Here is a 12,306-nt window from a genome sequence, read left to right as displayed (position 1 = left end):
CCGTATTTTTCGCCCTATAGGATGCACTTTTTCCCCTCCAAAAATGAAGGGGAAATGTGTGTGCGTCCTATGGGGCGAATGCAGGCTTTCGCTGAAGCCTGGAGAGCAAGAGGCGTCAGTGCACACCGACCCCTCTCGCTCTCCAGGCTTCAGGAAGCTCTCCGCAAGCCTTGCAAGCCCGGCGGGAGGTCCCGCGGGCTCACAAGGCTTGCGGGCAGCAGCCTGTTCTGTGGGCTGCGGTTGGGGGAAGCTTGGCTTCCCCCACTCCAGCCCCGCGGCTGGGGGGGGAAATAATTTTTTTTTATTCATTTCCCCCCAAAAAAACGAGGTGCGTCCTATGGGCCAGTGCGCCTCATAGGGCGAAAAATACGGTACTTTAAAGTCTCAGGTGTATGGAGGTGGACATATCTGTGCTGAAGGATGATCCCCACCCCTACAGACAAAATATACATTTCCACTTACTTTGTCCAACATTGCCAGACCATGTTTGAAATTCTAGAGGGTCCTCCAACATCTCAGAGTGCTTTCTCTTTTTAGATACCAAGGAAAGACTAGAAGGAACATGAACGTTGATACCGATTGATTAAAATATGAATGCAATGTTTCAAAGAAAGATCATGTGACAAATGCAATCCTAAATTCTACTGAACACAATGTAACTTAGGTAAAGGTAAAGGGACCCTGACCGTTAGGTCCAGTCGCAGACAACTCTGGAGTTGCGGCGCTCATCTCGCTTTAGTGGCCAAGGAACCCAGCGTTTGTCCGCAGAAAGCTTCTGGGTCATGTGGCCAGCATGACTAAGCCGCTTCTGGCGAACCAGAGCAGCACACAGAAACACCGTTTACCTTCCCGCCAGAGCGGTACCTATTTATCTATTGACGTGCTTTCGAACTGCTAGGTTGGCAGGAGCAGGGACCAAGCAATGGGAGCTCACCCCGTCACTGGGATTCGAACTGCTGACCTTCTGATCAGCAAGCCCTAGGCTCTGTGGTTTAACCCACAATGCCACCCATATCCCTTACAATGTAACTTACTTCTGAGTAAAACACAAGACTGAGCTGTTCAACATTTAAATGCTGCCACCTTGTGGAGAGATTGAAATCTTATTTTGTGCGCCTTAACAACATGAATTTGCTGACAGCAGCTCTTTCCTACAGAAGGAAATGCCTCTAAAATATGACGAGCCTCTAAAAGATGCAGCAGAATTTTTTTCTTTCTTTTTGCGGGTGAAATTTAAATCAGAGTCATTTTTTTCTCCACACTTTTTCTTGCTAACCCATGAGGGGAAAAGCACTGGTTACAGTAATATATATTTTAAATTACCTGGGGTTGTGAGAGGATCTTAACGGGGAGCCATTTAAAGCATGATTATTTGATGGCGTGGAGTTATTCCAGGGAGTTGGAGCATTGCCTGTCTTCAGACTGAAGTCATGGTGTGCACCACACGCTTGTCCGATAGCATTTGTCTTACAAGAAGTCTCAAAAAAGTTGCAAGGGAACTTATTGGTGGGCCCTGCGGAAGGGAGAGGTGCTGAAGGTCGCAACCCGGTAGGGTATGAAATGTCATAATACGTGACTGTGGAGAAAGAGAGATAGAGAAGCATTGCATCATCCAGCGTCACCACTTCAGATGAACACTGAACACCCAATCCAGAATGCCAACCAATCAGGACTCACACAACCAACCTTTGGTCTGTGGTGGAGAGCAGGGCTCCGATCCTGAATCTGGCGGGGAGTCTGGGAGCGTGTTTTGCCTAGAATTGGAGTCGAGAGGGGCAGGGCAAAAAAAAAAGCCATTATACAGATAACAAAAATGTATCTTCCAACTTTTCTTCTTCTTTTTTTCTCTTTATTCTTCTTCTTCTTCTTTTTTCTTTTCTTTTTTTCTCTTTTGTTCCTTCTTTCATGTATATGTGCTTATTTGAAATATATATTTATTTGCAATATTTTGTAACAATTATGTTAAACAATAAAATTATAAATAAAAAAATGTAGTTTCTATGTGTTTACAAAAACCCCCACAAACCTATTTGTTAGCTATGCCAAGGCCATGTGGATAGCTTTTAATGCAGATCTACATGTTACGTGAGCTATTAAAGTCTCGTTCTGTGAGGGTTCCTGATAGGCCCAATAAATGTGTGGGCTAGCCCAACCCCCACGGATGGCATTATAACAAGTACAGTGGTACCTCAGGTTACATACGCTTCAGGTTACAGACTCCGCTAACCCAGAAATAGTGCTTCAGGTTAAGAACTTTGCTTCAGGATGAGAACACAAATCGTGCTCTGGCGGCGTGGCGGCAGCAGGAGGCCCCATTAGCTAAAGTGGTGCTTCAGGTTAAGAACAGTTTCAGGTTAAGTACAGACCTCCGGAATGAATTAAGTACTTAACCTGAGGTACCACTGTACTGAAGAGAAACTGTGGTTATTGAGATCTGCAATTGATTCTTGGGAAATTATGATAGCAGCGTTTGTACTCTTTCCTTCTCCTTCCAAAGTGAGTCTGCTATTCTAATGACCGCTGACACTTGTCTTACCACACATTCACATGTGTTATATGATGCATTGACATATTCAAAGCATTGCCTATGGAAGAGGAAGCAGCACAATCCAGAACTGATAATATTGCCACCTTCTCGGCATTGGCATGGCTCCATTAAACAGAAGCTTGGGGCACATTTGCTGTTCTCTCCTTCCCATTCCACAGGATATTTCTAAGTATCAATTGAGCCGTTGAAGATATTGGCTCAGGTCCTAAGTTCACAGGGGAAAGTTTCCCATTCGTTGCTTTCCCTTACAACCTCTCCCCGCCCCAAGCCTATTCAGAAGGTATGGGGCTCTCTTGAACAATGTGGGGTGGAAGACACAGGAGCAGGGATAAAATAAATCTCATTGCTATTTAGCAGCCATTCATTTGTCCTTGAAAAACCTATTTTGAATAAAGTATGGATCTTCACCCTGTTTCAGGAATGGCACGTCATCCCTGCCATTATGTGTGTGCAATTTTAAGAAATTGGTGGAGGAGGGAAATGATGAGGAAAACAGTGTACTTTTCATACTTACAGGCTTCCAAACGATTCAAAGTCACTGTCTATGAATTCTTCCAGCATCCGTGTATCCACCAATGCATTCTCCAATGCTCTGTGCACATCTTGCCCTTTAGATTAAACATGGAGAATTCGGGCTATGGTTTTCAGCTGAAAAATGCTGTTATATATTCATTTTTTTCAGTGACCACATAATTCTCCACCCTCATCGTTCAGCCCAGACACTGAGGTCCAGCGCCGAGGGCCTTCTGGTGGTTCCCTCACTGAGAAGCAAAGTTACAGGAAACCAGGTAGAGGGCCTTCTTGGTTGTGGTGCCTGCCCTGTGGAACTTTTAGGAGACATCTGAAGGCAGCCCTGTTTAGGGAAGTTTTTAAATGTTTGATGTTTTATTCTGTTTTTAATATTCTGTTGGGAGCCACCCAGAGTGGCTGGGAAACCCAGCAGATGGGCAGGGTATAAATAATATATTTATATTTATATTTGTATTGTTATTATTCTGACTTCCAAGATTCCAAGCACAATAGTATCATAATGTCAAAGGGGGAGGGGGACTACAGAACCATACTAAAAAACAAACTGAATTATCCTTTATATATTTATAGCTTAGAAAATATGGGATGTAGCTAATGTGAATATGTATGAATATGTGGCTAGATTTCAGGAATATGTTTTGATTAATATTCATGTAAAGTCGCTGCCAGAGGATTTTAGGGTTTTCTGAAAAAGATGACTACGAAGTTCATTCTCTTATCATTGTTCATTTAAATATTTCTAAATGTACAGTCGTACCTTGGCTCCCGAACGCCTTGGAAGTTGAACATTCCGGCTCCCAAACGATTGCAAACGGGAAGTGAGTGTTCTGATGTTCTAATTTTTTTTGGAAGCTGAATGTCCGGCGCGGCTTTCGCTACTGTTTCCGGCACACCTGTGCAATCGGGAACCAATTGGAAGCCGCACCTTGGTTTCCAAACTTTTCGGAAGTCGAATGGACTTCCGGAATGGATTCTGTTCGACTTCCAGGGTACGTCCGTACTAAGATTTTTAAAATTAAAACCCCACACGCATGCAGTGCTGGATAAGATCACAGCTTGAAGCTGCATACAGTATGGTGAACATTCATGTGTGTTAAAACCTCAGGTTCAAATCTCTACTCAGCCATGAAGTTTACTGGATGGGCTCATGCCAGTGATCATCTTTCAACCTAAACTTCCTCACAGGGTTGTTGTGTTGTAGTCATGCATGACACTAGACCTAGACTACCTGGCACCCACACTACCATTCTTTAGGCACCAGGAAAACACTTAAAAAGAAAATATTACCCATTTTAATGGCTTTATGTCTGCTCTGAGGTCTGTTTACATTTTCTCTGTATTGAGTTACAGTGGTACCTCGTGTTACAGACGCTTCAGGTTACAGACTCCGCTAACCCAGAAACAGTACCTTGGGTTAAGAACTTTACTTCAGGATGAGAACAGAAATCGCATGGTGGCAGTGGGAGGCCCCATTAGCTAAAGTGGTACCTCAGGTTAAGAACAATTTCAGGTTAAGAACAAACCTCCAGAACAAATTATTAACCCGAGCTAGCACTGTATTTGATTTTATGCTTCATATACTCTGTAGTCCCTGTAGTCCAAATATGAAGCATAATATATAAATATCATAAATGAATCAATCTCAAGTTCCTGGGAGGTAAGGCAGGATATAAATATATTAAAATATGTTCTTTTCTACTCATTCACATGGCCCCACCCACTCAATACATGTGCTCTCTTTGGAAATGAAATTGGGAGAATAGCCCAGCAAAAAGTAAGAGTCGTCTTTTGGTGTATATGAATAAGGAGTTATCAGAAGAGGCAATGAAAATACAACACACTCCCTTAGCGCAGACAAAACGTTCTTTTACTTTAGCCGCTGGCCACCTACCTTCGAAGAACTGTTGAAGAGCCTCATTTTCACCCACAACATCCATGGGCAAGTAGGAGGAGGTGGCAGTTTGCACCCCCAAACCACTTTGCGAGTGTTCAGACTTGCTCAGCTAGTTACGGAGAGCTGGCACTTTTTCAGAGGGCTGCCAACATGTCCAAAAAAGATATCCTTCATTCTTGTCAAAACACACAGTCTACGCGTGCCAGAGAGAATCCAGGACTTTTGCAAATGAGCTCCTGGTCAGATTTGAGGGTTTCAGCACCAAATAAAGATCCTGCCACAACTTTAGGACCAAAACGTGTACAGTATTTTCCCCTTATGCTGATCCCAGTAAGAGTTTCCTTCCTTAAGGACCTTTACCCTTTAGTTCCCTCGGCTATGCGGCATGTGTGCAATTAGGAAGGCAACAAAGGTTGCTTATCTCTTGCCTGTCCTTCCCCTGCATGTGTTTATGTATAGCTAAGGCAAATGCTATAAATGGAGGCATGATCAGATTTTTTGCTTTTTCTTTTCTTTTTAAAAAGCTAGTCTAAAGATGCAGCTATTTCTTGATCATAGAATCAGAGTTGGAAGAGACCACAAGGGCCATCGAGTCCAACCCCCTGCCAAGCAGGAAACACCATCAGAGCACTCCTGACATATGGTTGTCAAGCCTCTGCTTAAAGACCTCCAAAGAAGGAGACTCCACCACACTCCTTGGCAGCAAATTCCACTCTCGAACAGCTCTTACTGTCAGGAAGTTCTTCCTAATGTTTAGGTGGAATCTTCTTTCTTGTAGTTTGGATCCATTGCTCCGTGTCCACTTTTCTGGAGCAGCAGAAAACAACCTTTCTCCCTCCTCTATGTGACATCCTTTTATATATTTGAACATGGCTATCATATCACCCCTTAACCTCCTCTTCTCCAGGCTAAACATGCCCAGCTCCCTTAGCCGTTCCTCATAAGGCATCGTTTCCAGGCCTCTGACCATTTTGGTTGCCCACCTCTGGACACATTCCAGTTTGTCAGTGTCCTTCTTGAACTGTGGTGCCCAGAACTGGACACAGTACTCCAGGTGAGGTCTGACCAGAGCAGAATACAGTGGCACTATTACTTCCCTTGATCTAGATGCTATACTCCTATTGATGCAGCCCAGAATTGCATTGGCTTTCTTAGCTGCCGCGTCACACTTTTGGCTCATGTCAAGTTTGTGGTCAACCAAGACTCCTAGATCCTTTTCACATGTACTGCTCTCAAGCCAGGTGTCACCCATCTTGTATTTGTGCCTCTCATTTTTTTTGCCCAAGTGCAATACTTTACATTTCTCCCTGTTAAAATTCATCTTGTTTGTTTTGGCCCAGTTCTCTAATCTGTCAAGGTTGTTTTGAAGTGTGATCCTGTCCTCTGGGGTGTTAGCCACCCCTCCCAGTTTGGTGTCATCTGCAAATTTGATCAGGATGCCCTTGAGTCCATCATCCAAGTTGTTGATAAAGATGTTGAATAAGACCGGGCCCAAGACAGAACCCTGTGGCACCCCACTAGTCACTCTTCTCCAGGATGAAGAGGAACCATTGATGAGCACCCTTTGGGTTCGGTCAGTCAGCCAGTTACAAATCCACTGAGTGGTAGCATAGTCAAGACCGCATTTTAGCAGCTTCTTTACAAGAATATCATGGGGCACCTTGTCAAATGCCTTGCTGAAATCAAGGTAGGCTACATCCACTGCGTTCCCTTCATCTACCAGGCTTGTAATTCTGTCAAAAAAACGAGATCAGGTTAGTCTGACATGACTTATTTTTCAGAAATCCATGCTGACTATTGGTGATCACAGCATTCCTTTCTAGGTGCTCACAGACTGTTTGCTTAATGATCTGCTCCAGAATGTTCCCTGGTATTGATGTCAGACTGACTGGGCGGTAATTATTTGGGTCCTCTCTTTTCCCCTTTTTGAAAATAGGGACAACATTTGCCCTCCTCCAGTCTGCCGGGACTTCGCCTGTTCTCCAGGAATTCTCAAAGATGACTGCCAGTGGTTCTGAGATCACATCTGCCAGTTCTTTTAATACTCTTGGATGCAGTTCATCTGGCCCTGGAGACTTGAATACATCTAAACTAGCCAAGTATTCTTGTACTATCTCCTTAGTTATTCTGGGCTGTGTTTCCTCTGCTGAATCATTTGCTCCAAATTCTTCAGGTCGGGCATTGTTTTCTTTATCGGAGAAGACTGAGGCAAAGAAGGCATTGAGGAGTTCAGCCCTTTCTGTGTCCCCTGTTTGCATTTCACCATCTTCTCCTCTGAGTGACCCCACTGTTTCTTTGTTCTTCCTTTTGCTACGAACATACCCATAAAAGCCTTTTTTGTTGCTTTTAACCTCTCTAGCAAGCCTGAGTTCATTCTGTGCTTTAGCTTTTCTGACTTTGTGTCTACACGTGCTGGCTATTTGTTTGAATTCCTCTTTGGTGGTTTCCCCCCTTTTCCATTTTTTGTACACATCCTTTTTTAATCTTAACTCAGTTAAAAGTTCTTTAGATAGCCACCCTGGCTTCTTTAGGTACCTTCCATGTTTCCGTCTCATTGGTATTGCCTGAAGTTGTGCTTTTACTATCTCCCTCTTAACTCCCAGCCATCATGAACTCCCTTTCCTTTTAGTATTACTGTCCATGGGATCTCACCCAGCACTTCCCTAAGTTTTATGAAGTCATCTTTCTTAAAGTCAAGAAATTGAGTCCTAGTATGCTTGGCTGCTCCTTTCTGCTGTATAGTAAACTTCAGAAGAGCATGATCACTCACGCCTAATGATCCTTCCACTTCTACCCCACTAACCAGGTCATCAACATTGGTTAGGACCAGATCTAAAATGATGATAAAGTGATGATCAGTCACGGTCCGAGATGGCGCTTGTTACACCACTGTGCTGTAATGGTTAGACTGCTGAGCTAGGATCTGGGAGACCCGAGTTCAAGTCTCCACTCAGCAATGAACTTGGCTGGGTGAACTTGGGCCAGTCCCTCTCTCTCCACCTAACCAACAAACAGAGTTTATTGTGAGGGGGAGAAATATGTAAGCCACCTTGAGGTCCTTGGAGAAAAGTTGGGGTAGGAATGTTACAATACATTCATTCATAAATCTATTTTGTCCCATTTCTGCATTAATCTGATTAAACAACAACAACAAAATCTGTATAAAAGTTTTAAAAGCTCATTAGCTCATTTTTATCTCTATATACATTTCCAGACATATTTTATCTTAAAATACAGTTGACATTTGGGTTGTTGTTGTTTTCAAAGCCAACACCTGTATAGCAAAGCAAGTGTAAAACCTGAAGGATAATTATATTCCAGTCTGCATGTTTAAAGTCCAGGAAGTGAAATGCAGAACAAACTTCATTCTTCTCCACCCACAGTTGCACTTCTTATGTACTTGATGTATAGTACCACAAACCTCCAATATATTTGCCGTGTGTGTGACAGACAGACCTGTATTTGGTAAAATAGTTAATGAAGTTTCAGGCAGCTTTAATTCCTGTGCACTTTTTTGCAAAACGAGCATAACTTTTAACTTTGCAATTTGCAATGGACAAATTCAATGACATTTGGAATCCATTCTTACAAATACTGTAATAGGTTAACATCTGGTGAAGTACAATAACCACCTTGTAAAATATATTTCCCCCCCCCCTTTATTTTCCCTTCTACACGGGTTCTCTTTCTCTTTTTCATTTATGTCTCACCATGTTTAGTGCACATATAATTATGTACTTTTTGAACTTTCAATAAAGACTTTTTTTATAAAAAAAAGAAAACAAAGAAACAAATAAAACTTTGCAATTGTCTTTCTCCATTTTCCCTCATGGCAGGATAACAGCAAAAATTTTCTGTTGTGGAAGGGAACTCCAAAGAATCAAGTCCAGCTTAAAGCCATGAAGCACACCTAGAGAAACTATGGGGAACCATGGATGGAACCATGGGAAACCGCAAACCAGGGAGCCAAATGCAGCCCTCCTGGCTGCTTCTCTAGATGGTCCCAGGAACTCTCCCCAGACCACACTCCTTACCAGCTCTGTTTTTTACCCTCCTTTTGGCCTGGGCAGGAATGTGCCGCCAAACCTTTGATCCTACTTTTTGCTTACCTGGCTGGAGGACAGAGAAGACTGTACTAAGTTTGTATGAACTAGCCTACTATATGATGGTAAGCCTGCTTTTGTGCCTGACCCTGCCCACCATTGGCATGCGGCCCCCAAACTCTTGTTGCTGACATCTGTCTGTCTCGGGAGACAATGGAGGAGTCCATCTTTGACACCCTGTCTTCTTATGGTTATGCTTAATACACTATCATGGGATGGAGTTGTATTCTAGTCCTACTCAAGAGTAGACCCATTAAAATCAATAAATGTAACTCAGGTTCATCCATTTCAATGGGTCTACTCTGAGTAGGGCTTTGGTGATTTTTTGTAGATCAGCTTGGATGATGGACATTACCAAAAAGGCCTGCCCATCATAAGGATATTTGCAGAGTACCATAAATAAAGATGGAATAGATGTGCAAAATACGCAGATTGCCTGTTTAGTTACACAATCCACATTGAATGAAAAGCAGCATCTGGCCACTAGCAGCGTGGTTATGTGACTAGGCCTCTGGGATATTTTAAACACGTTTATGGCCATACCCTGGTAAGTCATATGCCAAAAGCTCAGATGCCATGAAAAGATGGCACACAAGGCAAGGGAAAAATGTCCTCTAGTATTTGTCAGTTATTTTCTTTTTAAAATGCTGAATGGTTGGGATATGTACACCTTACATTTAAGTGCACAAGCATTTTATTTAGGTTTTGGAAGGAAATAGAACTGGTGCGTAAATCGTCACTCCTTGGAAGCTCATATGGGAAAAGGGGTGGAGCACAGAATGGCGTAAGATAAGAAAACATACAAGATAAACCAAGAAAGTAAAAGATTCAATACAGAAAAAGAGGTTGGGGGGGTAGGATGACTTGGAGGACTAGCTGCTGGGAGCCACAAGTGGACAGAAGGGCTGTCGTACCGAGTCCTTGCTTGCAGGCTTCCTATAGGCATCCGGTTGGCCAATGAGAACAGGATGTTGGACTAAATGTCCAGAAGGGATTTCTCATGTTCTCCACTCAGAGGTAAAAGGCAAAGGATGCGGGTGGCGCTGTGGTCTAAACCACTGAGCCTTTTGAGCTTGCAGGTCAGAAGGTTGGCGGTTCGAATCCCCACAACGGAGTGATTTCCCATTGCTCTGTCCCAGCTCCTGCCAACCTAGCAGTTCAAAAGCACACCAGTGCAAGTAGATAAATAGGTACTGCTACAGCGGTAAGGTAAACGGCGTTTCTGTGCACTCTGGCTTCCGTCACGGTGGTCCGTTGCACTAGAAGCTGTTTAGTCATGCTGGCCACATGACCCGGAAAGCTGTCTGTGGACCAACGCCGGCTCCCTCGGCCTAAAAGCAAGAAGAGCACCGCAACCCCATTGTCACCTTTGACTAGACTTAACCATCCAGGGGTCCTTTACCATTACTTTTTTACTCCAGAGGAAAACCCCTATATAGATATTTCCAATCCCATAGACACCAGGTGGGTAATTTGAGATACCAACTTTGAAGCAGCTTTACTACTTCAAAGCCCTAGTTTTTGGTTGGTATTGCCATATATATTTACCCCAAGCTATTAACGCAAAGTTCCCTATAGTAATGGGAACATCTGTGCAGAAACATGCCCCTCACAATTTGCAGAATGCGCACTTCTCCTTTTAAAGTTCGACACCACAGGACTCAAGTTTGACTTAACTTTTATTAAGTTGAAATCCTACATTATAAACTCTCCAGAACACAAAAATGAACACAATATTTGAACAGCATCAAACCTGCGTTTCTCAACTGTTAAAGTTACAATCGCTATAGTACACCTGAAAATCCTCTCGCCTTCATTTCAAACGAAACAATAATGTCCATCCTTAAATAAAATAATCTTGCTGAACTCCAAGAGTATGTGGCGCAATTTGCACAGGAGGAGAAGCCTTGGACCCTTTTCAAAATAAATATCAATGTTGTGACAAGGATTTTGAACCACTCCAAAGATATGTACATTTATGGAAGTGCATGCAAGCACCAGAAAAGTGTAGCAGTTACAGCTCTTCCTTGTAATATCCGAGTTTTGCCAGCGACATCTCTTTCCTCAGCTGCATAACCTCCCAAAACATCTGATCCACTGCACAAGAAAGAAAGAAAAAACCCAAGACATTTTAGTTGCAGCTAGATTGGTTGTAAAAAGGGAAATGGAAGCATGTGTTTACTATGGTGAACCGTTGGTGTAAGAAAGCTTTGTTCTTAGGTGTCTCAGAAAAAATAACTCATTATCTTAAGGCTCAACCAGTGGACTTTGCTGCCACTTGGAGGACTTTTGCCATACACATAAACAAACATATGAAGCTACTTATCCCAGTGAAGCATGACTTTATTGGACAACACCTCTGACATCTGACTTTGTTTGACTGTGTGGTCCAAATCATGCCCCCTTTCACCCAACCCTACTTAACGGCATTCTCTTTTTTCATTTGCTGTCTTATGGCTCCCTCTCTGCTTTGTACTTACCTTGGTATTCCACGAAGTGATTGTTTTTGTTTTTCCTTTACAGTGGTACCTCGGATTACATACGCTTCAGGTTGCATATGCTTCAGGTTACAGACTCCACTAACCCAGAAATATTACCTCAGGTTAAGAACTTTGCTTCAGGATGAGAACAGAAATCGCGCAGTGGTGGCGTGGTGGCAGCGGGAGGCCCCATTAGCTAAAGTGGTGCTTCAGGTTAAGAACAGTTTCAGGTTAAGAACGGACCTCCGGAACGAATTAAATACTTAACCCGAGGTACCATTGTAGTATGTTTAGCGTTATTTTACTAAGATTTACTAGTACTGCTTTCCTTTTAAAATTTTAACAAAAGGTAAAACAAAGAAAACAGACATGTTGGGGAAACGGGTTTCGTTAAAAGCTCCCAGCTTTGTATACTTATCTACTTTTGTATACTTTCATGCTATTCCTTCCCTTTTACAGAATGCAAACTGGTTGCAGCAGTCGTATGAGTCAGACAAAGACATTCCAAAACATACTAACATTAAGTATCACCCACTGCGCCAGGAACAGGGGCTTTTTTCTTTTCTTTTCTTTTTTGAAAGGAAGAAAAGGGAAAGGGTCTTGAGTTTTCGAATATTAAAAATTCAGTATTTAAAAATAATGCAGCTCAAGAGCATCGCTACAAAGCTTGGCTAATGCATTTTGCATTAGAAACACTACTAGCCTCTCATCAAACTGCCGAGGGTTCAGTTTTCTTACCAGTTTATGGCG

General features: G+C 42.8%; 2 protein-coding genes across 7 annotated transcripts in view; both read right to left on the bottom strand.

The window, feature by feature from the left end:
- MYRFL (myelin regulatory factor like) overlaps positions 1 to 5,497 on the bottom strand; it is a 34,171-nt gene extending 28,674 nt beyond the window's left edge. Inside the window, exons 1-5 of one of the 4 annotated variants that reach the window (XR_008332453.1) lie at positions 4,971 to 5,497; positions 3,063 to 3,156; positions 1,687 to 1,754; positions 1,324 to 1,576; positions 463 to 551 (exon numbers count right to left, since the gene is read on the bottom strand). Coding sequence is in view for 3 of the 4 variants with exons in the window: in XM_053405979.1 (XP_053261954.1) it covers positions 463 to 551; positions 1,324 to 1,576; positions 1,687 to 1,754; positions 3,063 to 3,156; positions 4,971 to 5,016 (550 nt within the window). In the remaining variant the exon portion in view is untranslated. The remainder of the gene's footprint in view (positions 1 to 462; positions 552 to 1,323; positions 1,577 to 1,686; positions 1,755 to 3,062; positions 3,157 to 4,970) is intronic. The other 3 variants (XM_053405979.1, XM_053405978.1, XM_053405977.1) reach the window with 3 other exon arrangements.
- A 5,240-nt stretch (positions 5,498 to 10,737) lies between these two features.
- Positions 10,738 to 12,306, bottom strand: part of RAB3IP (RAB3A interacting protein) — a 52,871-nt gene continuing 51,302 nt past the window's right edge. For 2 of the 3 annotated variants that reach the window (XM_053404649.1, XM_053404651.1), the window contains exon 11: positions 10,738 to 11,173. In XM_053404649.1, coding sequence (XP_053260624.1) covers positions 11,091 to 11,173 — 83 coding nt within the window. In that variant the 3' untranslated portion in view covers positions 10,738 to 11,090. The other variant, XM_053404650.1, reaches the window with a different exon arrangement.

Source organism: Podarcis raffonei, chromosome 10 (genome assembly GCF_027172205.1).
Source record: "Podarcis raffonei isolate rPodRaf1 chromosome 10, rPodRaf1.pri, whole genome shotgun sequence".
Classification (NCBI taxonomy): Eukaryota; Metazoa; Chordata; class Lepidosauria; order Squamata; family Lacertidae; genus Podarcis; species Podarcis raffonei.
The sequence above is the reverse complement of the archived record's forward strand: the minus strand, read 5'-3'. Positions and strand labels throughout refer to the sequence as shown.